This window comes from Oncorhynchus mykiss, chromosome 19 (genome assembly GCF_013265735.2).
Source record: "Oncorhynchus mykiss isolate Arlee chromosome 19, USDA_OmykA_1.1, whole genome shotgun sequence".
In the NCBI taxonomy this organism is placed as follows: Eukaryota; Metazoa; Chordata; class Actinopteri; order Salmoniformes; family Salmonidae; genus Oncorhynchus; species Oncorhynchus mykiss.
Window position 1 is genome coordinate 48575303 of NC_048583.1, and position 27280 is coordinate 48602582.

Genomic DNA, 27280 nt, shown 5'->3' on the forward strand with positions numbered 1-27280 from the left:
TCTTCCATTTAAGAATGTGTTCTTGGGGAACTTCAATGCTGCAGAAATGTTTTGGTACCCTTCCCAGATCTGTGCCTCGACACAATCCGGTCTCAGAGCGCTACGAACAATTCCTTTGACCTAATGGCTTGGTTTTTGCTCTGACATGCACTGGCAACTGTGGGACCATATTTAGACAGTTGTGTGCCTTTCCAAATCATGTCCAATCAACTGATTTTACCACAGGTGGAGTCCAATCAAGTTGTAGAAACAATCCAAGGATGATCAATGTGAACAGGATGCGCCTGAGCTCAATTTCGAGTCTCATAACAAAGGGTCTGAATACTATTTCTGTTTTTTATGTTTAATAAATGTTCAAACATAAACATTTTAAATAAACTTTTTTCGCTTTGTCATTATGTGGTATTGTGTGTAGATTGCTGAGGAGTTTTTGTTATATAATCCATTTTAGAATAAAGCTGTAACGTAACAATGTGGGAAAAGTCAATACTGAATACTTTCCGAAGCACTGTATATTAAAGTGTCTAGATCAGGTGTGTCAAACATATGGCCCACGGGTCGAATCTGGGCAACGAGGGGGTCCAATCCGGCCCGCGGGTGGCTTGAGTAAAAAAATTTATAATCAAATGTGATTTGTGGGGGAAACAAACTCAGTAATCTTTAAATGGACTAAAACCTAATGAAAAGTGTGTAGAAATAATAAAGGACCTTTATTCATACAGTTTCTTGACTGTGTCCAGCTCAATAATCACCCTAAATAAATTCCAAGAACAATGGACTATTTTTAGCAAATTTTGACAACAAGGAAATATAGCACCTTTTCAATGTGGCCCTACAGACCTCGTTGAAGACCGAATGCGCCCCCCGGGGGAAATTGAATTTGACAGCCCTGGTCTAGATCCTCACCTTTTACCCCTCTCCCTCTATCTCTAGGAGCAGTGTTGTGAGTGTGCAGGACCCGTTCTCTGAGGTGAGCGACCCGGCCTTCCAGAAACGTAACTCTCTCCCCCTGGTGGGCTCTGGGGGTGTGTACCAGCAGGGGGTCAACATGCCCCCTAACATGATGATGAGGATGCAGTACGAGAAGGACCCCTTCGTTGGCATGAGAAAGGGTGAGTAGAACATGGACCCAGGCACTGGCACAGACGTACCACCATACAGTACACATCAATAAGCTGATGAGTTGTACAAACATGACCAATGCAGAGCATAGTCCTACTGCGACTTGCTCAGAACTTTTTAAGAACATCACACCAGACTAAATTGCGTGTGACAACAATATATATATTTTTTAAAACATTATTGTAATGTTTTACAGAAACTTACATCTAGAGGTCCAGCAGTGCGATGGACACTTTGTGTCCTCTACTAGGGTTGTTAGTTGCCTGTCTGAGCACATGTCCGTGCCGGGCAGGCTGGCTGGTGGTGTGCAGAGCGGACAGATACCTGTGTTTTACTGTTATGACTGGAACGTCAAAGCTGTTTGCATGTATTAGTCACTCTGATGTCATTGTCTCTCGTCCTAACTTCATCTTTCCATTTTCCCTTTTTTACCTATGCTGTTTTTTTCCCCTGTCTTTTGGTCAACACCTGATTTGACTGACTGTTCATTTGGACTGGCTCACCTCTGAGAGCAGAGGATGATTGGAGTTTGGATGCTGGGTTCTGAGAAATGTTGTCTCTGAGTGAATAACATAGCTGGGTTGTCAGGGCATTGCAGGATCTCCTGATCGTGCAGAAAGAGATTATTATTAGTAGGAGACTATTGCCACCTAGAGAATAAACCATTACATCAACAACACTAGAAATATACACTGTGTTTCCAGCATATTGTCCATTCATACTTTGTTCCTCTGGTCATTCTCCACAGTGGCAGGAGGGGAGCCCTACATGCCAGGCCAGATGACCAGTGGTGGCATACAGGATATGTATGGCAGGTCTACATCAGGCATGGGCCAGCGCTCCCCCTACCCATATGGACCAGGCTACGACAGGAGGTAAGCAGTTTAGAAACCAATTCTGCCTTGTTAACATGTATTCATGCAATCTGAAGGCTTGACTGTCTGTCTTTCAGACCAGACCATCTGATGGGGATGGAGGGGAGCATGGGCCCCCCCGGGAACCAGAGCAACATGGGACCTTCCAACAGCGAGGGCAGCATTTACTCTCCCAACAGATACCCCTCCCAGCAGAGGTGAGGAGCACCACCATCCACCATAATAGTGTTTGTGTTGATGTCTAGAAACTTCCTTTCTGTTCCTCAGCGACTAATTGAATTCCTCCTCTGCAGACACGAAGGCTACGCGCAGCAGTACCCTGGCATGTCATATGGAATGCACCCCTCAGGGATGTACCCTCAACAACAGGTGAGAGACAGACACACTAAGGAGCTCATTGAGCAGGCCTCGTGATGCAGGCACAGCAGAGTTTAAATTAATGATTGGTTTAGTATTGAATGTTATTATAATAAAATAATCACCTTGGAATCTTTTGCTTCTCCACATGGCTACAAGCGCCCCATGGAGAGCATGTACGGCCCCCCAGCAAAGAGACATGAGGGGGAGATGTACGGCCCCCCAGCAAAGAGACATGAGGGGGAGATGTACGGCCCCCCAGCAAAGAGACATGAGGGGGAGATGTACGGGTCCCCAGCAAAGAGACATGAGGGGGAGATGTACGGCCCCCCAGCAAAGAGACATGAGGGGGAGATGTACGGGTCCCCAGCAAAGAGACATGAGGGGGAGATGTACGGCCCCCCAGCAAAGAGACATGAGGGGGAGATGTACGGCCCCCCAGCAAAGAGACATGAGGGGGAAATGTACGGCCCCCCAGCAAAGAGACATGAGGGGGAGATGTACGGCCCCCCAGCAAAGAGACATGAGGGGGAGATGTACGGCCCTCCAGCAAAGAGACATGAGGGGGAGATGTATGGCCCCCCAGCAAAGAGACATGAGGGGGAGATGTATGCCATGCAGTATAGGGGCCAGCAGCCTGACATGTACAACCACTACACCACTGGTTACTCTGGACCTGAGAGGAGGCCCATGCAGGGCCAGTTCCCCTACCCTTCCCCCTATAGCCGAGAGCGCATGCAGGCCTCTGGCCAGGGGCAGCACCCCATGGGCCCCCAGATGATGTCCGGGGGGCCACCCTCTAACAACGGAGTGGAAGGACCCCAGGGGCCCAACATGTGGCCCTCCAGGACAGACATGGGTTATCCCTACCCCAACAGACAGGGGGCACCCTCCCAGGTACCGCCATATGGTCCTATGGGGAGAGGAGATGATTTGGAGGGCCGACCCATCCAGGATGGTCAGTGGCTTGGGCACGGAGGCCATCGCCAGTCCTCCTACATGTCAGGTGGTATGACCCCCATGTCCTCCCGCCAGCCCCCCTCTGCATACCAGACCTCCCCCTCCATGGCCAACCACCTGCCCCGAGCCCCCAGCCCCGGCTCCTTCCAACGCTCCATGGAGGCACGCATGTCCCCCAACAAAGCTGTCTTTATGGGCTCCATGAAGATGCCAGGCAAACCAGGGATGCCCATGCCAGGGCAGGGTAATGGGCACCCAGGCCAAGTCGCACCTAACCTGCTGAGAGATCTCAACTACCCTCTAGGATCTGTAGAGGCCACCATGCCCGTTTTCAAGCCACGTCGCAAAATTACCTCAAAAGACACTGGTAAGAGATCTTTCTAATGTCTTTCTAATACCCTGTAAAGTCAAACTAGCACTGGGATGATGGTGATCATCTTGATATATGTGACAGGTATTAATTACAAACCTTCCTCCTCTAACCCCTGTGTTCTCCACAGGAACCCCAGAGGCGTGGCGAGTGATGATGTCTCTGAAGTCAGGTCTGCTGGGTGAGAGTACGTGGGCCCTGGACACCATCAACATTCTGCTGTATGATGACAGATCTGTGGCCTCCTTCACCCTCACACAGGTAACTGGAGACACTCTACACACTCTTCTCTTACTATCGTTCTTAACCATACCGGGATTGAGTCTTGACGTCACTCTGAAATTATTTACATTTAGTCATGCTTGACAGTTCTCCACCCCAACACAAAGCAACACATCTTTATCAGAATACTCTGTAGATAATAAGGGACGCTAAAGTGCCCTAATGCCATTTGTTATTTTGTTGTGTCTGCAGTTGCCTGGCTTCCTGGAGCTGATAGTGGAGTACTTCAGACGCTGTGTGATGGAGATCTTTGGCATCCTGGAGGAGTATGAGATAGGGACCATCGGCCAGAATACCCTCCTTGGGGCTGAAGCCTGTGACCAGGGGGAGGAGCTGACCTCTGAAGCTGAGATGGACTGTGAGGCCAGCCCACCAGAGCCTGAGCAGGAGCAGGAGGTGGAGAGGGGGAAGACGGAGAAGGGGGAAGTAGAAAAGGGGGAAGAGAAATCTGTTGACATCACAGAGAAAATGACAGAGGAAGGGATGTCACCCCCCAGTGCAACGGAACCAGCCCCTGAGGGAACGAAGGAGGAATCTGAAGCCGAGATTAAGGTAAAGAAGGAAGAGGGGGAGAAAGAAGAGGAGGGGGAGAAAGAAGAGGAGGGGGAGAAAGAAGAGGAGCGGGAGAAAGAAAAGTGGAAAGAGAATGAGGAGAGTGAAAAGCCAACCGAGAGTAAGGAAGCCTCAGCTGAAAGTAAGGAAATCTCTCCTTCTCAGGCTCCTTCAGAGCACGAGCCAAGGCCACAACAGGCCAGCAAGTACGACAAATTCCCCGTCAAGATCCTGCACAAAGAGGACCTGATTGAGGACATGACAGAGCAGCTGGGTCACGTGACAGAGTTCACTAGCGGACTGCTCCACTGGCAGGCAGGCGGGGGTGATTCCACCGCCCACATCCAGGCCCACTTTGAGCGCAGGGGAGAGCACCCTGACAGGATGGATGGAGAGAGAGAGGAATGTGCCAGTCTCAATAAAGAACCGGACACAGAGGGGGGAAAGCAGACAGAGATGGGTATCACTGCCACCATCGATGATATACTGTGTGCCCGGTTAGGGGCTTTGTCAGAGGGCCACCCTACCCACTCTGCCCCCACCTACCCCTTCAGGCTGCACCAGGGAGGGGGCCACCAGCACATCACCCTGCTAGAGGACGAGCCCCGCTGTCTGGACGAGGCTCCCCTCTCCACGTCCTCCCCCTGGCAGGACTCCCTGGCCAAACGCTGCCTCTGTGTGTCCAACATCATCCGCAGCCTCTCCTTCATCCCTGGGAACGACTCAGACATGTCCCGTCACCCAGGCCTGGTGCTGATCCTGGGCAGACTACTGCTGCTCCATCACCAGCACCCAGAGAGGAAGAGGACGCCCCCTAGCTACCAGAGAGAGGATGTGCAGGAGCGGGGCCTGGCCTGCAGTAAGGATGAGTGGTGGTGGAACTGTCTCGCTACACTCAGGGAGAACACCTTGGTCACTCTGGCTAACATCTCTGGCCAGCTGGACCTGTCCCTCTACCCAGAGACCATCTGCCTGCCCATCCTGAACGGCCTGCTCCACTGGATGGTGTGTCCCTCTGCCGAGGCCCAGGACCCCTTCCCCTCAGGCACCCCCCACTCGCCCCTCACCCCCCAGAGACTGGTGCTGGAGTGCCTTTGCAAGCTGAGCATTCAGGACAACAACGTGGACCTGCTGCTGGCCACGCCACCCTTCAGCCGCCAGGAGAAGCTGTACGCTACCCTGGTGCGTTACGTGGGCCAGCGTAAGAACCAGGTGTACCGCGAGATGGCCGTGGCCACCCTATCCAACCTGGCTCAAGGAGACTCTACGGCAGCACGCGCCATCGCCATACAGAATAATAGTGTGGGTAACCTGATGGGCTTCCTGGAGGATGGAGTGAGCATGGCCCAGCACCAGCAGAACCCCCACAGCATGCTGCACATGGCCCACCACCCCCCCATGGAGCCCCCCAGCATTAACATGATGTGTCGGGCTGCCAAAGCTCTGCTGGCTATGGCCAAGGTGGAGGAGAACAGGCCAGAGTTTGTCCTGTATGAGGGACGAATCCTGGACATCTCCATATCCTCTGTGCTCAACCAGGGGGTGACCAGCATCATATGTGAAGTACTTTTTCAGTTTGTAAAAAAATTATGACAGCAGGATAGACGGACCTGAGCCAAGAGACAGACAGAGAGACGATGAGAGGAACACGTTATTCTGTGGTTTTATATTTTTATTTCAATGAAATGGAAGAAGTTTTTTTTTATATATATAAATATATATATAGCTCCTCTGCCCCCATTAACACTTTGGTTTTGGGATTTGAAAGATGATTTTAATACAGATATTTAATACCTGCTGTTGTTTACGTGTATATATTATTTTTCCTTGTTTTCTTTTGTTTAACCAAAGCTGGTGCCAGATTTTGGAGAGGATTCTTTCATTTCATTTTTCTCTTTTGAAATGTTTTGGAATTGTATAAATGTTCATATCTGTATTGACCATATGTGGTTTGTTTTGTTTACAAAGATCATATTTATTTAAATGGTGAAAAATATTGTAGATAAAACTTAACTTGCCAAACTTTCAGAAAAAGAGAACACTGATTTTAAACAAACATGTAAATGTTTCAATTGCTGGAGAAAAATGTGCAATAGGCCAAGTGGGAGTTGTCTGTTCATGGCACTTGCAATATGTAATTTTGACCATGGGTAGGCAGTGTTGCATCAGCCAATTAGATTGTTTTTTAACAGTGTCAAATGTTTGACTTGCTTCATTGTTGTCAATCATTGCTACTACATCCGGGAGTCAACTTTCACAAAAGAACAGTATCTTAAGCACTTGTGTTGCATTTGTTTTATTTCCTTTTTTATCTCAAGTTGGCACTATATACTGTATATAGACTGTTGTACATTGGAACCACTTTCACTTTACATTCACTATCAAAACAAGTTTCAGATTATTACAACTACTTTTTATTATTGGTGAGATTTGTTATTGTTATTTTGTTATTGGGGTCAGATATTTGAACCTGGAGGTTGTGTAGGTCTCTGTATGTATAACGTTCCTCTACGCATTGTACCATAGCTTCAAGCTGATCAAAACAATATTTGGTCATCAAACGTGAAAGTGCCAGGGTCAGGGATAACTCGCTGAGGTTACAGAACTTGTGAATATATTTATTTTATTGTATGTCCTCCATTCATGTAAATGGGTATATTTTTGAGCCAAGACAATGTAGTTCAAAAATAAACCTCAGAAAAGAACCCACAACACACACAAAATATGACAACTCATTGTAAATCTGCCTTTTTTCTTCTGACTCATTGACTGTCTTTGACTTGATATACATATTTATACTCTGTGTTCCAGCATGTTATGAATGAAATGTACATTGACTATTTGAGAGCTTGAGACTGTGACGTTCTATCTGCAAAAAGAGTGCACACTGGTGACTGTAACTGTGCTGCTAGCAACAATTGAATTACGTTTTTTTTGCCAACGTTTAATGACAACGGCCCTTTTCAACGGGTGTTCGTAAATTCCCCGGTTATTCTGTGCCCTGGCACACTCTGAAATCAGAGTAGATAGCCAGAGTGAATTTACAAACGCACCCTGTATAGATAGAGAACATTGAACAGAACAATATGTTGATTCAATTGGAGATAGAACTTTATAGTCCCAAGCTCTCATATTGTTAAAGGCCCAATGCAGCCATTTTTTTTTTTATCTCAATATCAAATCATTTCTGGGTAACAATTAAGTACCTTAATGTGATTGTTTTCAATTAAAATGGTCAAAAAGAAACAAAAATAGCTTCTTAGCAAAGAGCAATTTCTCAAGCAAGAACTCTGCTAGGACTATCTGGAGGTGGTCTGAGTGGGGAGGGGAAAACTGAAAACTACCTGTAATTGGCAGAGAGGTTTGGAACTATCTCTCTTATTGGTCTATTAATTAATTAACCGCCTGGTGATTTCACCAGGCAGGCCAAAACTCCATCCCACCAAAACAGTCTGAAATTTCAGGCAGTCTTTTCAAACAGTTCTTACACTTAAAGGGCATTAAGTGGAATGTGCGGAGGAGAGGGGTGACATGGTTGAAAACCAGGCGGGCCGCAACGTTCTGGATAAGTTGCAGGGGTTTGATGGCACAAGTGGGGAGCCCAGCTAACAGCGAGTTGCAGTAGTCCAGGTGGGACAGAACAAGTGCCTGAATTAGGACCTGCACCGCTTCCTGTGTAAGGCAGGGTCGTACTCTATGGATGTTGTAGAGCATGAACCTGCAGGAGAGGGTCACTTTTTTGATATTTGCAGAGAACGACTGGGTGTTCAGGGTCGCACCAAGGTTATTTGCACTGGGAGGGTGACACTGTGGAGTTGTCAACCATGATGTAGAGGTCTTTGAGCGGGCATGCCTTCCCCGGGTGGAAGAGCAGTTCTGTCTTGTCGAGGTTGAGCTTGATGGTGGGCCGATGTCCAAGCTGAGATATCATCCTGGCACGCAGAGATGCCTGTCGCCACCTGGGTGTCAGAAGGGGGAAAGGAGAAAAGTAGTTGAGTGTCATCCGCATAGCAATGACAGGAGAGACCATGTGAGATTATGATGGAGTCGAGTGACTCGGTGTATAGAGAGAAGAGGAGAGGGCCTAGAACCGAGCCCTGGGGGACAACAGTAGTGACAGTAAGTGGTGCAGACTCAGATCCTCTCCACGTCACCTGGTAGGAGCGGCCTTCCAGGTAGGATGCAATCCAAGAGTGTGCATAGTCATCATGGACAACTTTAGCATTTGAGCTAATTAGCAACTTTTCAACTACTTACTACTTTTTAGCTGCTTTTCAACAACTTAGCATGTTAGCTAACCCTAACCCTAGCCTTAACCCCTTTAGCCTAACTCTTAAACCCCTAGCCTAGGGGTGATGGACATCCACTAATTAATGCATACTATACGAAATGTAACATATCATACTAAATGGAGTGTCTCTGATTTACATACAGTATAATGCGAAATGCACTGAGACCAGGTTGCATTTTCCTGACCTGAACACTCACCAACCACAATCACAAGCATGATGAAATTGGATGAAATGACATGGTGCTGACTGCTCTATGTGATTTAGGCCACGTTCTCTGTATGTGCAGCATACCTAGAGTGAATGAGGACAAGACACTTGACTTCACCTCAATCATTCCTTGTCCACAACATCACTGATAAGTGTGGGGGTCAGGTAAGCAAAACTGTCTGTACTTTGGAGTTGATCAGTCTGATAGAGCCTCAATCAGACAGAGAAAAAACTGTTTTTCAAGCTTACCCTCTGTGGTTATTTATTGCTCAAATAAAGCACTTATTTTTGATCTTATTTTGAACTGCCTTAAGAACACCATTCCAGTTACTGACATGGATGGTCTCATTAGATGTCATCATCTCATTTCAGGTTTGATTTTAAAGGGACGATTATAAGGCTTCTTGTGCAGAGCCAAACTGGGGAAGCAGATAAGAACCCACAGTATATATTTTTCTATAATAGTGCCTGTGAGGTACTTCGTATACCTAAAACGTCCTTCCTTACAATTCTCAAACTACTGTACCTGTACTTTGGCAGTCTGTGTTGGTTGTTTGTAAGCAGATTGTCATGTTCGAATGAAATACTATGATTCAGAGCACCACTTAAGATACCTTAGTTCAGAATGTAGAACATGGCACAGATTGTGTCAGAACGTGGGTAGTTGTACTGTAAATGTATTGGATTTTAGCGTTGGTGGCTGATTTTCACTCAGGGCCCACCACCACCACAGGAGTAGGCCTCCCACACAGCGCTGCTTCTGAGTGGCTGAGTCATAGCTCTGACAGCAAGGCTGGAAGTTGTGCCAGAGCGTGTGTGAGTGTGTGTGAGAGATTGTTTGCATGTATGTAGTTTTTGAATATCTTTTGGGGGAAATCAGTCTGTAAAAATGGGGATTCTTTGTATATTTCAGGTTTTCCCCAACTCGGTCTTCGGACCCCAAGGGGTGCACATTTTGTTTTTTGCCCTAGCACTACACAGCTGATTCAAATAATCAACTAATCATCAAACTTTGATAATTTGAATTAGCTGTGTAGCGTTAGGGCAAAAACCAAAACGTGGGGTTCCAAGGACCGAATTTGGAAAACGCTGGTGTATTTAGTTGAACAAATGTGTGTATTCACCCCATTTCATGTAAATGGTAATTCTATCATCACATTCTCATGCAAAGACTAGCCAATGGGCACAGACGTCAATTCAACATCTAATCCACATTGGTTCAATGTAATTCAATGTAACGTTGATTTAACCAATGTGTGCCCAGTGGGTATTGATTATATTTGACAACTCTGATACTGAATGGACTTGGTCACAGCACTGACCATCCTTCCATTATGTATTAGAATATATCCCTGGACAAAGGCCCAGATAGATTCTGAATCAACCCCATGTGGTTCTTAAATTGGAGGAAAGGGATATCATATCCAGTCATTTTCTTAAGCAAATAAAGCCTAATCATATGTCAGCACTTTGGTCAAACATGCTACCAGTCCAGGATTTAAATTCTGACCCTGTGGATTAAGGGTCAGTGAAAAGCATTGAAAACATCCATGGCTTGTCACAGATTTTTGAGAATGAATACAACAGCTTTATCCACTATGTCAGCCTCATTATACTGTATATACGTTTCATATGATGTAATCCACTAGTATGAAAGGGTTTTGGATTATAACATCCAAATGCTGTTTGATTGGAAATGTGTTTCATGGCAATACATCCTGAGACTGCAGATCAATCTACATGTACAGTAAATGTTACAACCACCTTCAGAAAGTATTCACATCCCTAGACATTTCCCACATTTTGTTGTGTTACCGCCTGCATTTTAAATAGATTACATTTAGATGTTGTGTCACTGGCCTACACACACAATACCCCATAATGTCAAGGTGGAAATGCTGAAATTAAATGTTTCTGGAGTCAATAAGTATTCAACCTCTTTATTATGGAAAGCCTAAATGAGTTCAGGAATAAAAATGTGCTTAACAACTCACATAATAAGTTGCAATAATAGTGTTTAACGTGATTTTTGAATGACTACTTCATCGCTGTACCCCACACATACAATTATGTTTGTGTGGGGTACAAACACAATGTGAATTTCAAACACAGATTCAACCACAAAGACCAGGGAGGTTTTCCAATGCCTCGCAAAGAAGGGCACCTATTGGTAGATTTAAAAAAAGCAGACATTGAATATCCCTTTGAGCATGGTGAAGTTATTTATTACACTTTGGATGGTGTATCAATACACCCAGTCACTACAAAAATACAGGTGTTCTTCCTAACTCAGTTGCTGGAGAGGAAGGAAACTGCTCAGGGATTTCTCTTTGAGGCCAATAGTGAAACAGTTACAAAATGTAATGGCTGTGATAGGAGAGAACTGAGGATGGATCAACAACATTGTAGATAATAAATTAGCTAACATTTCTAAAAACATGCTTTCACTTTGTTATTATGAGAAACAGATGAGAAAAAAACGATTTAATCCATTTTGAATTCAGGCTGTAACACAACAAAATGTGAAATAAGTCAAGAGGTATGAATACTTTCTGAAGGCACTATATCCACATTTTACTATGAACATAAAATTGTATTTCCAATGTATTGGATATGAAAAAACCTGTGGAGATGTGATGAAGAATGATGTATAGGCTATGTGTACCACTACTCTGAGAGACTAATGAGCATATTGAGCTCCTTTTCCATTCTCATTTCTACTCAATAGTGCAAAGTAGTGATCTAAGCCCACTCAGCTTCTCATACAGTACAGGAAAAGAACTTTGTGTGCTCTCTCGGAGTCTATTTCTCACCGCTGAGAGACCTGTTGATAATACATATGTATGCCCAATGACTCAGACAGAGTTCTCTAAGCCTGCCTGTGAAAGAGGAGCATTGACTGAACAAGGACATGTTTGTAGGACAGTGGGAGTGATTGAGTGAATCAAGCTGGAAGGCAGAGGCATTGTTCAGACTTGGAGATGTGTAGGAGGGCTGTGGGAGTGATCGAGTGAATCAAGCTGGAAGCCAGAGGCATTGTTCAGACTAGGAGATGTTAAGGATTTCTGTGGTGTGTAGGTGGTATGGGGGAGTGAAGAACCCAGAAAATGACCATGACCAAAGCAGGACCTCAGGAACTTGCAGCATCACATGACGAGGCTGGCATTAGAGGGCATGTCTGTATGACAGCTGGTTTGGATTACCTTATGGGTACACATATGACAGTAACATGTGCACTGGGAGTCAGGAAGCAAGTTCAGGAAGTGAGTGAATAATTTAATTAATGAACGCATGCATGACTCATAGTACAAACCAAGAAACACAACCAACACACAGACATGAAACAGAAACAATGAGGCCTGGGGGAAGGAACCAAAGGGAGTGACATATATAGGGCAGGCAATCAAGGAGATGATGGTGTCCAGGTGAGTGTCATTATAAACTGATGCGCATAACGATGGTGACAGGTGTGCGCCATAACAAGCAGCCTGGTGATCTAGAGGCCGAAGAGGGAGCACACTTGACAATGACTACCCTGTTGATGTAAACATGGTAGACTAGAATTCAGGATCTAAAAGGGCATCATTTTCATGATAAATTGATTATATTTGTTCTATTAGTGAAGCTGTAGATAGTATATGAATGTTATTTTTTTGTATTATTCAGGCATTAGACATTTGTGTTTATTTTCTTTCCAGATGTGCAATCAATGAGATCAATGGGCTACTACATTCCCCATAATTCCTGTTGCACAGCTATCCACCAATTCATGCATTTGCTATCCACTGACCAAGATTAAGTGCGGAGAGGGGATGTGTCACAGCAGGAGAGAAGTGTGAAGATGTGAAAAATTAAAAACCATGGTGCTAAGTACAAACCTTCTTTCCCTGAATAAAAGACAAGTAAAATGAAATCCACTTTATCGCTTGAGCATCTTGAGGATGTTGGATCCCATTGGTCTGAGGATCATGAGATGGAGTCAGTCGGCAGTAATGAGTCCTTTGAAAATGAACCTGACCAGGATGAAGGTCTACCTGTGGCGACAGGTTTGGCTGTAGAGATTTCTAATGTTTGCCCTGAGCATCCTACGAGAGATGGAAAAGTGGATCCATGCTTTTTTGGAAAAAGTGGATCTATCCAACCCATACAGTGCATTCGGAAAGTATTCTGATCCCTTCCCCTTTTCCACCTTTTGATACGTTACAGCCTTATTCTAAAATTGATACAATATATATATTTTTTTTACCCCTGTCTGGGATTTATTTAGAATTCAAGACACACTTAACCAGCATGGCTACCACAGCATTCTGCAGCGATACGCCATCCCATCTGGTTTGTGCTTAGTGGGACAATCATTTGTTTTTCAACAGGACAATGACCCAAAACACATCTCCAGGCTGTGTAAGGGTTATTTGATCAAAAAGGAGAGTGATGGAGTGCTGCATCTGATGACCTGGCCTCCACAAGCACCTGACCTCAACCCAATTGAGATGGTTTGGGATGAGTTGGACCGCAGAGTGAAGGAAAAACTGCCAAAAAGTGCTCGGCATATATGGGAACTCCTTCAAGACTATTGAAAAAGCATTCATCACGATGCTGGTTGAGAGAATGCCAAGAGTGTGCAAAGCCGTCATCAAGTCAAAGGTTGGTTACTTTGAAAAATATAAAATATACTTTGATTTGTTTAACACTTTTTGGTTACTACAAGATTCCATGTGTGTTATTTCATAGTTTTGATGTCTTCACTATTATTCTACAATGTAGAAAATAGTAAAATAATGAGTAGGTGTGTCCAAACTTTTGACTGGTACAGTATGGCCCTCTTTGTGGCACTTGACCATGTGACTGGCAGTTGTCCCGGTGCAACACAACTAGAGCCTGTAGGACTTGTTTTGTTGATAGCTATGTCAAGAAAACAGAGCAGTGCTTTATTATAGCCATGGTGATTAACTGAACTGCATGGATGGAGTGGACATCACAGAAGATAGGCGTGGTAGTTGCAGCAGCAGATAAATATTTGGGTCTGAGTGATTTTAGTGCAGAAGATCTACAGGGAGTTTTGATAGAAGGGGTTCCATCCTCCAAGGCTGATGGCCTGGTGTAAGATCGTTTAGGGCCAAAGTAGTGGGATGGGTTTTGGGGACAGACCGTTGCAGGGTTAGATGGTTGTGCAATTTATAATGTTCCCCTTTCCTTTTTTTGTGATAAATGTGCAATATGCACTCCGACCTCTGAAAGGCAGCAATACTCAACACAGCGTCTGGTCTGCCAGAAATTCACACGAAGAAGAATGTGTTTCGAGGAGTGCGGGATGTGTGCTCGGTATGTTGTTGTTTGTTAGTTGCGATGAGCAGTGCAACGTGATGGAGATAACAGTGTGAATGCTTTCCGAACAAACACAGTGGGATATCCCGATGTTTCAACAGCCTTGCTGGGAATGGTGCATCTTTTCACTACGCAAGCGAACGAGTACGTGACATAATTATGTGAATATCCCCAAATTTAGCAACTGTAGATGGAAATTGGACCTGCAAGCGCGTTCTGATTTTTCGTATCACACGCAAACTTGTCTGAGAATCACTCGCGCGTCTTTCCACTGTGGTTGAGTTTGAAATGGTGTGGCGTGGGACCTACCCAGACTATCCTCTGATTTTTCCATGATTGAAGTGTTTGATATTTTCAAATCAGTCGTAAGCCTTTTGTAATTATTGTTCCGAGAGAAATTATGATATTTTTTTCGACTGCAGTTTGCAACAAACACGAATAAGGAGACCAGAAAAAAAGTGGCGTACCAGCAGTCTCGACTTTCTTTGGTGAGCTGTCCAGAGGGCTGTCAAAACTGGAGGGTTTCTGTGATGGTATGCGGTCCGGGATGTGCCCGTAATGCTTGGTGAATGAAAACGGGTGTTGGCTCACAGGAAACGACAGAACACTCAGAAGTTTGCCCACGAGTTAACGTTAGCCTAGCTAACTAGATCTAGTTACTTGGCTGCATTTTTCTTTTTGCTAGCTAGCTGACGTTAGCTGTCTATATCTAGTCAATAGTAAAGTAATGTTGCTGGGTGATTCAGGTAACATTACCTAATTAGCGTAAGATAGTTAACGTTTGTTTATTTGGTCATGGTAGGTAGGTAGTTAGCTAGTTCAGTTAGCTAGCTAGGGCCAAGACTTATTAGCTAAGTATATTTGATTAAACCATTAGTTGCAAGCGTGCTAGTTGCTAGCTAGTGAAAAGTTTCAAGCATGTGAGAAGCTGTCACTGGTAGCTAACTAACGTTACTAAGCTAGTTAGTTATGTAGCTTAGTAAGATGGATAGGTCTGGATGTCATGCTGGAAACTATAGCCCACAAACGAATAAAACCATAGCTAGCTGATAAAACACGAACTCTAAAATGGTAGCAAGCTAAACCCTATACTAGCTCCTTTCAACATAATCTGCAAAACATTGAATGTGATCCTATAATCAGACTGATCCCAGATCTGTTTATATTGTTTTGCCAACAACTATTAATTGTCCGTCTGGCATGACAACATAGTAGTTGACTGTATACTCCACACACAGATCTGGGACCAGGCTATAATCAGACAACTATTTTTCCAGTAGATTAACATCACAGTTCTGTTGCTTTCATTTCAGCGGTGCTCCTGGCCCTGGACTGCTTCAACTGTGGAGGGGATCTCACTGAGTGACCATTGATGCTGCAACTCGGGGTGGCTGAGCCTATGCGAGAGTGCGAATACAGCCAGATCAGCACTCGCAGCTCAACCCCAATGGAAACTCCATACAAGAAGAGGACCCCCAAAAAGAGGAAGTGGCAAGCCTTCCCGGGGCGGAATAAATTTTACTGCAATGGGAGGATCATGATGGCCAGACAGACAGGGGTCTTCTACCTCACCCTCGTCCTCATTCTCATCACAAGCGGACTCTTCTTCACTTTTGAGTAAGTAGCTAAAGGTTGTTCCCTATGATTTTGCCATCCTTTGGCCCACATTGCCTATGAACAGGGCATTGGGGCTGTAGCTAACAAAGAGCCAGGGTTTATGGCCCAACCTGTCACTGTTGATAAGCCAGTGGTAGCCTGTATGTGGATGAGACAGGCCTCTCACTCTTCCTCAAGGTGCTCTTTCACCTTGAGCTGTCACATTGAGCAGCATCTTGTCTATGAGTTGGTAGAGTTGTATAAAGCCTTGTAATTCTGTTAGCTCAGCTTTAATGTTTAGTCTCAGACCTTTTTCTGGAAGTCTCAGCAATCAATATGGTGTAGATAGCATAGAAGACTTGTCTTAACTCTCATGCATCATTCTTACTGACAGGGACAGCCCACTTGATGTCCTTTGTCTACTGAGTTACTCATCATGGTAACACCTGTCTGGTTTCCTTTGAAAAGGTGTGGCTGTTCTAGTTTCTGTCATCACAGGATCTGTGTTTGAATGAATCTATCATACGATACATGTCCATTCATGTAGATTGAATAAACCTGAGGTCATCCTTCCAAATAAATAAATACATTTTAGTTTAGTTAAAATATTTGCTATAGACAACCTCTCTCTCATTGTTACTGATCACACTTACCAGCTCTTTCTTCATTGCTTCCTCTCTTGTTCTAGATTTCCCCATGCCTAGACTGGTTTACCCTCTTCTAAAATGTCTCCAGTTCTCATACGAGCTCTTTGACATGTTGTTTATTACTAGATGCTTAACAACTGAGGTTTCTGATGTAGGCGTGCATCTTTCTGTCTCGACCATTTGCTCTCTTTTTTTTTTTCTCTCTCTCTCTCTCTCTCTCTCTTTCTTCATTGCTTCCTCTCTTGTTCTAGATTTCCCCATGCCTAGACTGGTTTACCCTCTTCTAAAATGTCTCCAGTTCTCAGACGAGCTCTTTGTGACATGTTGTTTATTACTATATTTAATGTGGTGAAATGTGGAGCCTGTAAAACCTGAGCAGCAGGCTGTTATACCCACAGACACCACTTCTCCTCTCCCACTGTCTGTCCCTGGTTTAATAACCGTGCCTGCTGCCTGGTTGATCTCAGCAGCACGACAACCTGTGTCCCTCTCATCCATTTTCAGGAGGTTGTAAATTGGCCCTCAGTGACTTCCAGGTCCCATGGAGTACAATGGGGAGAGCATATATTTAGACACTGAGTGCTATTAGCATGAGGGATGTCTCCACAGCACTGGACCAGTCAGTCACTCTTTTCCCTGCTTGTCCTGACTAATCACTCATTGTGGTCCAGGAGCCAGACAGTGCTTAGCACAAGAGGCTGCTGAGGGGAGGACGGCTCATAGTAATGGCTGGAATGGAGTGACTGGAATGGTATCAGACACATTGAAACCATGTTTGATGAGTTCAATACCATTCATGTATCCCGTTCCAGTCATTAATATGAGCCCGTCCACCACAATTAATGTGCCACCCAACCTCCTGTGGTGCTAAGGAAGATAAGTCTGTTTCTAACTCCTACCATGGATGTTGTTGCTCAATTAGACCGGTAGCTTTTCTCACTGTGTTCCGTATGTATGATCAAGCCCTGGGTGTATTCTGTACAGTGCATTCGTAAAGTGTTCAGACCCTTTGACCTTTTCCACATTTTGTTACATTACAGCCTTATTTTAAATGGATTAAATATATATATATTTTTTGTCCTCATCAATCTACTATACATAATGCCCCATAATGACAAAGCAAAAACAGGTTTTTAGGAATGTTTGCACATTTCATATTTAAGTAAGTATTCAGACCCTTTACTCAGTACTTTGTTAAAGAACCTTTCAGCTATTACAGCCTAGAGTCTTCTTGGGTATAAGGCATGGCACACCTGTATTTGGGGCGTTTCTCCCATTCTTTTCTGCAGATAATCTCAAGCCTTGTCAGGTTGGATGGGGAGTGTTGCTGCACAGCTATTTTCAGTTCTCTCCAGAGATGTTTGATTGGGTTCAAGTCCGGGCTCTGGCTGGCCCACTCAAAGACATCCAGAGAATTGTCCCGAAGCCACTCCTTGGCTGTGTTGCTTAGGGCCGTTGTCCTGTTGGAAGGTGAACCTTCGCCCCAGTCAGGTCCTGTGTGCTCTGGAGCAGGTTTTCATCAAGGATCTTTCTGTTCTTTGCCCTGTTCACCTTTCCCTCAATCCTGACTAGTGTCTGTCTCTGCTGCTGAAAAACATCCCCACAGCATGATGCTGCCACCATCATGCTTCACCGTAGGGATGGTGCCAGGTTTCTGACAGATGTGACGCTTGGCATTCAGGCCAAAGCGTTCAATCATGGTTTCTTCAGACCCAAGAATCTTGTTTCTCATGGTCTGAGAGTCTTTCAGCTGCCTTTTGGCAAACTCCAAGCGGGCTGTCATATGCCTTTTACTGTGGAGTGGCTTCCGTCTGGCCCCTCTACCATGAAGGCCTGATTGGTGGAGTGCAACCAGAGATGGTTGTCCTTCTGGAAGTTGCTCCCATCTCCACAGATGAACTCTGGAACTCTGTCAGAGTGACCATCAGGTTCTTGGTCACCTCCCTGACCAAGTCTTTTCTCCCCTGATAGCTCAGTTTAGCTGGGCGACCAGCTCTAGGAAGAGTCTTGGACGGTTCCAAACTTCTTCCATTTAAGATGGAGGCCACTGTGTTCTTGGGGACCTTCAATCCTGCAGACATTGTTTGGTACCCTTCCCCAGATCTGTGCCTCGACACAATCTGGTCTCGGAGCTCTACGGATAATTCCTTCAACCTCATGGCTTGGTTTTTGCTCTGATATGCACTGTCAACTGTGGGACCTTACATAGACAGGTGTGTGTCTTTCCAAATTATGTCCAATCAATTGATTTTTACCACAGGTGGACTCCAAGTTGTAGAAACATCTCAAGGATGATTAATGTGAACAGGATGCACCTGAGCTCAATTGAGTCTCATAGCAATGTGTCTGAATACTAATGTAAATAAGGTATCTCTTTTGTTTTTTATCAATTTGCAAAAATGTCCAAACCTGTTTTTGCTTTGTCGTCATTATGGGGTATTGTGTGTAGATTGAGGAAAAACATTTGATTTGTTGAAAAACAAATGATAGTCCCACTAAGCGCAAACCAGATGGGATGCCGTATCGCTGCAGAATGCTGTGTTAACCATGCTGGTTAAGTATGCCTTGAATTCTAAATAATTCACTGACATTGTCAACAGCAAAGCACCATAACACCACCTCCTCCATGCTTCACTGTGGGAACCACATATGCAGAGATCATCTGTTCACCTACTTTGCTTCTCACAAAGACGCAGCAGTTGGAACCAAAAATCTAATCAGAGCAAAGGACTAATGTCCATTGCTTGTGTTTCTTTGCCCAAGCAAATCTTCTTCTTATTGGTGCCCTTTTAGTAGTGGTTTCTTTGCAGTAATTCGACCATGAAGGCCTGATTCATGCACTCTCCTCTAAGAATTAACCAATTATATCAGGCCACATCCGGCCATGATACACCTGCTTGTGTCCTTTGACACTATATAAACTAGTTACCCGCAGTGTTTGTCATTATACCCTGATGAAGACAGCTTGTCTGTCGAAACGTTGGTTATTAGGTTATTAAATTATTGCATCAGAGCTCCTAGAGTGTGTGGCTCTCCTTTTCCTTTTTTACTTGAACTCTGTATTTATTTGGGCTGTGATTTCTGAGGCTTACAACTCTAATGAACATATTCTCTGCAGCAGAGGCAACTCTGGGTCTTCCTTTCCTGTGGCAGTCCTCATGAGAGCTAGTTTCATTGTAGTCCTTGATGGTTTTTGTGACTGCACTTGAAGAAACTTTCAAAATGCTTGAAATGTTTCTGGATTGACTGACCAACATGTCTTAAAGTAATGATGGACTGTCGTTTCTCTTTGCTTATTTGAGCTGTTGTTACCATAATATGGACTTAGCCCTATTTGGTAAAATACCATCTTCTGTATACCACCCCTGCCTTGTCACAACACAACTGTGTGTTCCTAGGGAAAACACTTATCAGCACTTATCTTAGCTACTACATGTAGCTGACATATTCATGCTTTGCATATTCCTCTTTGATTTAGACGATACTGTTGCACAAACATCATGCTGATTTAGGTCTACACAATAACTGGTATTAGGCTCTCTAGCTAGTTGTGTTTGCTGTATTAGCTGTATTAGTAACTGTATTAGCTAACTAGTGATTAGCATTAGTTGCTAACATGCCTTATCCTCAACTTGTTAAGAAAAGACTATCAGTTTTCAGATGTAAGAGAAACAAACTAATAGTGTAATTATAGAACACTAGTGGATTTATATTAAGAAGCAAAGTGAAAACTGCATCATCAACATGTGCTGTATTGTCCATGCAGACTAAACGCAAGTGTCTCGTGGTTGAGTACGTACAAATGAAGAGGGGGAGAGAGAGACCCCTGTTTATAGAGGGTAAAGTAAAAACCTAAACCGGTCCATGCATCAATACCGGTGTATATAGTAAAATACGTTATTTTATTTAACTAGGCAAGTCAGTTAAGAACAAATTCTTCTTTTCAATGATGGCCAGTGCCTTGTTCAGGGGCAGAACAAATCCCTTGTCAGCTCGGGATTTGATCTTGCAACCTTTCGGTTACTAGTCCAACGCTCTAACCACTAGGCTATCTGCCGCCTTATACTGTCCAGCCCTAGTGATTGCCCATTACTGCTTATCACTTATTGACAATAAAAAGTATAATGAATTAAAATATAAACACAACATGTAAAGTGTCGGTTCCATGTTTCATGAGCTGAAACAAAAGATCCCAGAAACGTTCCATAATCACAAAAAGCTTATTTCTCTCAAATGTTGTGCACAAATTTGTTTACATCCCTGTTGAGCATTTCTCCTTTTGCCAGAGGCAGGTTGTTATTGTGTTGGACTAGTTAACTGTAAGGTTGCAAGATTGCAACCAGGACCTCCACATCAGGCTTCTTCAGCTGTGGGATCGTCTTGAGATTTCCTTCTATGAACTGTAACTCAGTAAAATCATTGTAATTGTTGCATGTTGCGTTTTTTATATTTTTGTTCAGTATAAATGTAAGGGAGATGTTTAACCAGGTGTGTTATGGTGAGGGTGTGCAGCGTGGGTGTTGGAAAGCAGGATCTTGTTGTCCATTCACACACCCCCAAGCTCTCCTTTCCATAGTCTAATCCATCTCTGCATCCTGGCTCCTAACGGCTGCAGCTCTCTGCTGGCCTGGCTGTGTCTGAGGAGTGAATCCACATAGGGGAGGGGGGAACATTCGCAGAGGGTGTGCCTCAGAGCCTGCCTCGTTGACTGGCCTTCATAAACCTCTTTAAAGCATGCGATTAGGATTGACTAAAAGCTCAGCAGTTTTTGAATAGTGAGTAAGCTTTGCTATTAAGTAGGGGAGGCAACGAGAAAGAGATTTTGCCATCAGCACTAAGTTCTTTGAGTCTCCTGATAGAGGAGAGTGGAACAGAAACATTGCCTTGAGGAAAGGAGAGTTAAGGACAACTAAATGCTCTTCATCGTAGCTCCCTCTTGACGAGACTTTTTCAATGTCAGGCAGTGCCACTACAAATGTGGTTTTAAGTTGCCATCCACAAATAAGGGCCTTATCTGCTTATACCACCTTTACAACTTCCATTACAGTGTGAGCTCACATAACACGTGGGTCTAGATAATTCTTCAGTCCCCATCATTGCAGGGCATTAGAAACCAACGCAAAAAACGTCTACATGATCACACCACCAGTGGAGCTGCTGACCAAAACTCTACTCTCCACCCCCACATCCACATTAATGCCAGGGCATGCTCATTTGTTTTCTCATCATGCTGAAGTGCTCTGTCATTATGAATATGATCCCGTAGAGCAGCTGTTGCAGCTATGTAACCCTGTGGTGAGTCATCATACTCTCTCATTTGCATGGCCTGCCTGTGACTGAGCAGGTAGCAGTCATGTAGCAATGATGGGATGGCATGGTAACTCAGTGGGGTATGGAATGGTATTCGACTTTCATTTGATATAGCCTTTCAATTATTGTCATTGTTATTATTATTAACGTTTTCTGCATTTCTGTGATATAGCTCTTTGTTCAAAGCTAAAACTGTGAACTTCTCCTTTTCAGAGACTGTTTGCAGATTGGCTGTACCTAATTGAACACCCCAGACCTCAGAATTCCCCCAGGAAAGAATGTTAGACTGTTTTACCATTTTTATTACAGTATTACATAGGATACATCCTCTTTATGTATCTTTATTAGTTCTGCTCAGAGAGAAGGTCATCTGTTTTGGAGGACTATGCAAAGGCATAACTCCTGTAACCGTTAAGTCAGTCATCGGGGGCAGCTTAATGATGATGAATTGTGGAAAACATTCGGCTGAACCTCTGAAGGCAGCAGCTTGGAGCAGAACAGCCACACCTGCATTACACACACGCTTCCCTGAGGATAAAGCACACGCTTTTCTGAGACTAAGACCTTGTTGAAAGCTTTTCTGAAGAAGGGGGTTTGTTCTAGGCCTACATGGAGTCAGCAAGAAACCACACCTGCCATTTTTTGAACAACATACACAATAACCTGCCTTTCACTAAATCCCCAACCACAGTGTTCAAATTGCTTTTCATTACTGTACATTTCATAAGCTGAACTTTGACACACTTACCTGCATTGCATAACTGGTCATTGAACCAGGATGAAAGGTAGAATACTAACATTAAGTATGTTAAAGATTTGTCCAGTCACATCTGTGTGTTTACCAAACATTTCCCTTTTCTGGACATGACATCGCTTCTCGCAGGTCACCTTGTCACGCACTTTCCTTTCCTGTTTCCGTCTCTTTCCTGTGGATGGCGAGAGGCTAACTCTGTCAGCTAGACTTAGTCCAACCAGGCAGAAATCAAGTTGTGTTCCTTCTCATCCCAACTCCCCCAGGCTGTCACTGACTTCTGGTCCCCAATATGTGCCACACAGCCTACTCATTCTACCCATGTCCGTTCACTTGGGTGGGGGTAATTGTAATTGAGTGCATTGCATATGTTGGCGGCTTATACTAACACATTTGGAAGGATTTTCACACACACACACACACACATACTTCTGCTCTGCAGAGCTTTGATTGTTGCTCTGCTGGTAGCACATCATGCTACCAGAGGACATGACGACTAATTCATAACAGCTTTCACTGTGCTTGACAGACAAATACTTTATTCCAGGGTAGGTTCATGCCCTGCCCTTGTGTAGATGCAATTAAGTGCAATGAGAATGCAATTAAACATAATGCTGACAAAGCTCTGAATCCATAGGCTATAGATTAAAAAGTAATGAATACTCTTTGCTAAAGGCCACTAAAGCTGCTGTTTTAATGGTCTACGCTCAGAGAAATTAATGGACCTTTCAGCAATGTTTTTTATCAACGTGCTTAATGGCTAACTAGCCTGCTTAATCATTTTCATTCTGTCCTGCAAATGCAGCATTAGATAAAGCACTTATCTTTCACATAGCAGCTTCTTCTCTTGCACTACATCGTCTGCCTTCAGCGCTCACAAAACAAACGCATCTAAAGGGAAGCATCAACTTCTCATGCAAACAGTTATACATAGCTTCCCACTTATGCACATTTTGTCCCCCCCAGGCTGTTTGTAGTAGATCAGAGGGTATTGATCGTCTCTAAAGCCTTTTACAGCCTAGTACTCTAGTTCTGGGGGTTCTAATGACTTGAAACGTAGGCACTAGGCAACTGTGAAAGAGTGTTGCCACATCTCACAACAAGCTGCTGGAAAGATTAGTATAATCTATTTAGCAAGAGAGACCTGGCCAAAATAGTTGCACACAAAGTTTCAAACATTTACAACATAAAACACAAAGCACTCCAGTTTTAAAACCTCGGTTTACACACATTGAACAGGCATATTAGTTTATGGAGGAGTGGTTCAACACCTGTATGTATTGTCCCATCAAGTGAAATGGGTTGTTTTACAGGGTATGCTGTAGTACAGCTCACCTGGAGCATATTAGGGTTAAGTGTCTTGCTCGAGCACATCAACAGATGTTTCACCTTGTCTGCTCAAGTATTCAAACCAGCAACCTTTCAGTTACTAAGGTAGGGGTCAAAAGATTGACAACCCCCTAAATCATTTTTCACCATAAGGTAAAATCGAACAAAAATAATTTAAGGAGACGATTTCCTGTACTTTAAGTCCTTTTTTTTTGTAGCTCGTTCCAAGTAGAGGGGGACAGAGTACTGGAACACTTTATTTTTTAACCTATATGGGCCTTACGCCGTATGTCCACCAGATGCGCATGAGTTTGCCGAATGTTGTTTTTGCCAGATGTCTAGTCTGAATTTTCCATACATGACGCACATGTGCTTCGCAAGCCTGCAGAATGGTTTATACCATGCTAAAAATGCTGCAGGGAGACACATTGCCAATAAGATTGGATTACCTGGTCAGTTGAATGGGAAATAATTAGCTGGAAAGTGGGAGCTAGGTGCTGTTCATTTTTTTGGGGATAAGCTATACAGCAAAGTGGTTAGCTTTGTATTAGCTTGACTGTTTATGAACTTCTGCTTGTACCACCGCACGGTAAAGCAACGCATGAGTTGAAAATATTGAATGCATGCAGTACACAGAACACACCGAAGTCTAGTGTGGCATCCCCAACGCAGCGTTGCGGACTGCTCCATTGACAATGAATGACTTCGCAGCGTAGGCGATAATTGTCATTAGCCTGCTGGACAATCTAGGTACTCTGGTAAAATGGGGGCCTTCCATTAAGATCTGTGAGAAGTGGTAAATAATGTATAGGGGACGTGATAACTATAACCTGTGTCTGATTATTGTTGCGATTAATCTTCTCTGCTGGAGACAAAATTAGTGGGAAGACCTTCAGGCACCTCACTGGGGTAAAAAAATATTGTGTGAGATGCCACCGGTGATGATCAACTTACTCTCTTGAGTCTATTGCTTTTGAACCCGGCTCAACAGGACATGGATCTGACACTTCTGACTCATGTTCAGAGTATTTCCAAGAGACTGCTCAGACAGAATCCTGATTGACTGTTAATTTGCTTCCTCTTCCTGTTTCAGAACGGTATTGCTTCCTACTGAAAACAGCACAGATTAATTTTAAATGTCCCTAGACTGTGGTGTAGGTTGTAGGAGGGGAAATGGGCTTGGCTCAGATTCAAGTATCTCTAGTGTTTTGTTGGCCTTTGACCTCTTGGCTCAAAACGCGAAGCTCAAATCACTGTGTTCAATTTTTTAGTTTTAGTAATGAGGAGAAAGTTCATCAATGTTGTTTGTCCTTTGATTCATTACCAAACTATTTGTTTAAATTGTAGAGGGGTGGTGTGTTCCTATAGTCTCATCTGTGTTTATGTGGTGATGACAGTGAGTTAACTGGAATATTGGCGATTTAGTGTTAGGTATACCATTTGCCTAGACAAGGAGTGTTGAACTGTCCATCTAGGCCATAGGCTGATCTGAAGCAGTGTTGGTGTTTTTGACTGATGGGCTGATGTCACTTCTGTAGAACTTCAGTGCTTCAACATAAAGGTACCACATGTGGAGGTTCCTCTAGTGAAATGCAGGAAACAGTCTGCTTGTGGTAAACATACGATGGAGTCAAGATGTCACACATGGAATGTAAATGCATGTTTATGTCTGAGAGACGCAATTGAAACTTTTTAAAATTGAAAGTGATGGTAAGCTCCGAAACCCAAATAAACTCCCCATATGGTACGCAGCAGTGCATAATCCTAACCCACATCATCCTCCATGGATTTGTACAGTCTGCTTTAACTTCTTAGTGATCCCTTCCTGCTCGAATCCTGGTAACGGGATTGATTTGACAACATCCAGTGAAATTGCTGCGCGCCAAATTCGAAAACAGAAATACTCATAATAAAAATTGACAAAATATGCATGTGTAAACTTTATTTTGATGTATTATCTTCTTGTTAATCCAGCCGCAGTGTCAGATTTTAAAAAGGCTTTACGGCAAAAGCAGACCATTATCTGATTATCTGAGGACAGTGCCCCGCATACCAACACATGAAAATCATATTTCAACCAGTCAGAAATTATAATATAATTCATGCCTTACCTTTTGAAGATCTTCTGTTGGCACCCAAATGTCCCAGAAAAATCACAAATGGTCCTTTTGTTCGATAAATTCCTTCTTTATATCCCCAAAATGTACATTTTATTTGGCGCGTTTGATTCAGAAAATAAACCGGTTCCAACTCGCCCAACATGACTACAAAGTATCTAATAAGTTACCTGTGAACTTGGTCCAAACATTTAAGACTATTTTTATTTTTTATGGTCAGATAATGGAGTTGCATACAGGCACATTTTTTGTTGTCATCTATCATGTTAGGACGTTAGTCTCATGATGTACTCCCTTCCTGCATTCCTACAGTGAACTGTCACAAACTTTTAATTGACTATCTTTGCTATTAAAAGCAGCCAATTGCCTCTGTGCCATGGTCAGGTTAGGTGATGTCAGTTTTCGGGACCCCTCAGTTGGTTCGTGATTTAAATGTTATTTTTTGTTATGGATAAAACATTTCTCAAAAGCCAATGTGTTCCCACACTGTTGTCGTTAAAACCCTCTACCCCCTTTCACTAATTTCACAGCCCACAGCTATAATTCAAACCACAGTTGTAGTGAATTGACAAGCCCATATCATCTGCCCTATCTAGTTAATTCTGGATAGCCTTTTTTGGTTGTCATCCTCATGCATTTTTAAGAGAAAAGCCTCCATAACAATTAGGCCAAACTTCCAGATTGAGCATTGGTTCGCCTCACCAGCTACCAGCACTCGCAGTGGGCTCTGAGGGAGGAGAGCGGCGCGATCAGAGAAAGAGCTGGAGAACGTGCAAGCTGAGAGGGCTCTGTGGGTGTAATTTTTCCGGTGGTACGCTGTTCATTTGAGACGAATCGTTTCAGGGATGGAATATTTCCCTCCTGATAAAGTAGGTCAGTGCTATAATACCCAATGGATCAACTCTGAGGGGAGGGGGGAAGACGGCAGTTTGACCCTTAAGCCGAGAGAGGTGGAAAACCAGTTATAAAACAAGGGAAAAAGAGCTGCTGTGGCAGGGCAGGGGAAATTGACGAGACATAGCTGAGGCTTGGTGCACCATGCTTGGAGGGAGATGTGGAACATCGTACCCCGGAATCTGACTCCGTTAACAACCCGTCCAAAGAATGTCAGAAGACCGGGTCTGACCCCGCTGCAGTTTGCCATCAGATCTCATGAAACCTGATTTAATGATGCCTGAAATCACTGTT

At 43.9% G+C, this 27280-nt stretch overlaps 2 protein-coding genes and 1 long non-coding RNA gene across 13 annotated transcripts in view; 2 read left to right on the forward strand and 1 right to left on the reverse strand.

The window, feature by feature from the left end:
- The window catches only part of LOC110498372 (AT-rich interactive domain-containing protein 1B), a 331437-nt gene extending 324191 nt beyond the window's left edge, over positions 1 to 7246 (forward strand). Inside the window, exons 15-21 of the mRNA XM_036954974.1 lie at positions 934 to 1112; positions 1871 to 1997; positions 2075 to 2194; positions 2291 to 2366; positions 2514 to 3681; positions 3815 to 3945; positions 4159 to 7246. Coding sequence (XP_036810869.1) covers positions 934 to 1112; positions 1871 to 1997; positions 2075 to 2194; positions 2291 to 2366; positions 2514 to 3681; positions 3815 to 3945; positions 4159 to 6111 — 3754 coding nt within the window. The 3' untranslated portion in view covers positions 6112 to 7246. The remainder of the gene's footprint in view (positions 1 to 933; positions 1113 to 1870; positions 1998 to 2074; positions 2195 to 2290; positions 2367 to 2513; positions 3682 to 3814; positions 3946 to 4158) is intronic.
- LOC118941487 lies at positions 6799 to 16722 on the reverse strand. The gene is made up of 2 exons (XR_005037762.1): positions 16592 to 16722; positions 6799 to 8477 (listed from the first exon to the last, which is right to left on the reverse strand). It is a non-coding gene; the product is annotated as an uncharacterized LOC118941487 (long non-coding RNA).
- Positions 13642 to 27280, forward strand: part of LOC110498046 (probable palmitoyltransferase ZDHHC14) — an 89226-nt gene continuing 75587 nt past the window's right edge. For 3 of the 11 annotated variants that reach the window (XM_021574606.2, XM_036954984.1, XM_021574607.2), the window contains exons 1-2: positions 14348 to 14830; positions 15656 to 15959. In XM_021574606.2, the coding sequence (XP_021430281.1) occupies positions 15715 to 15959 (245 nt within the window). In that variant the 5' untranslated portion in view covers positions 14348 to 14830; positions 15656 to 15714. The other 8 variants (XM_036954978.1, XM_036954981.1, XM_036954977.1 and 5 more) reach the window with 8 other exon arrangements.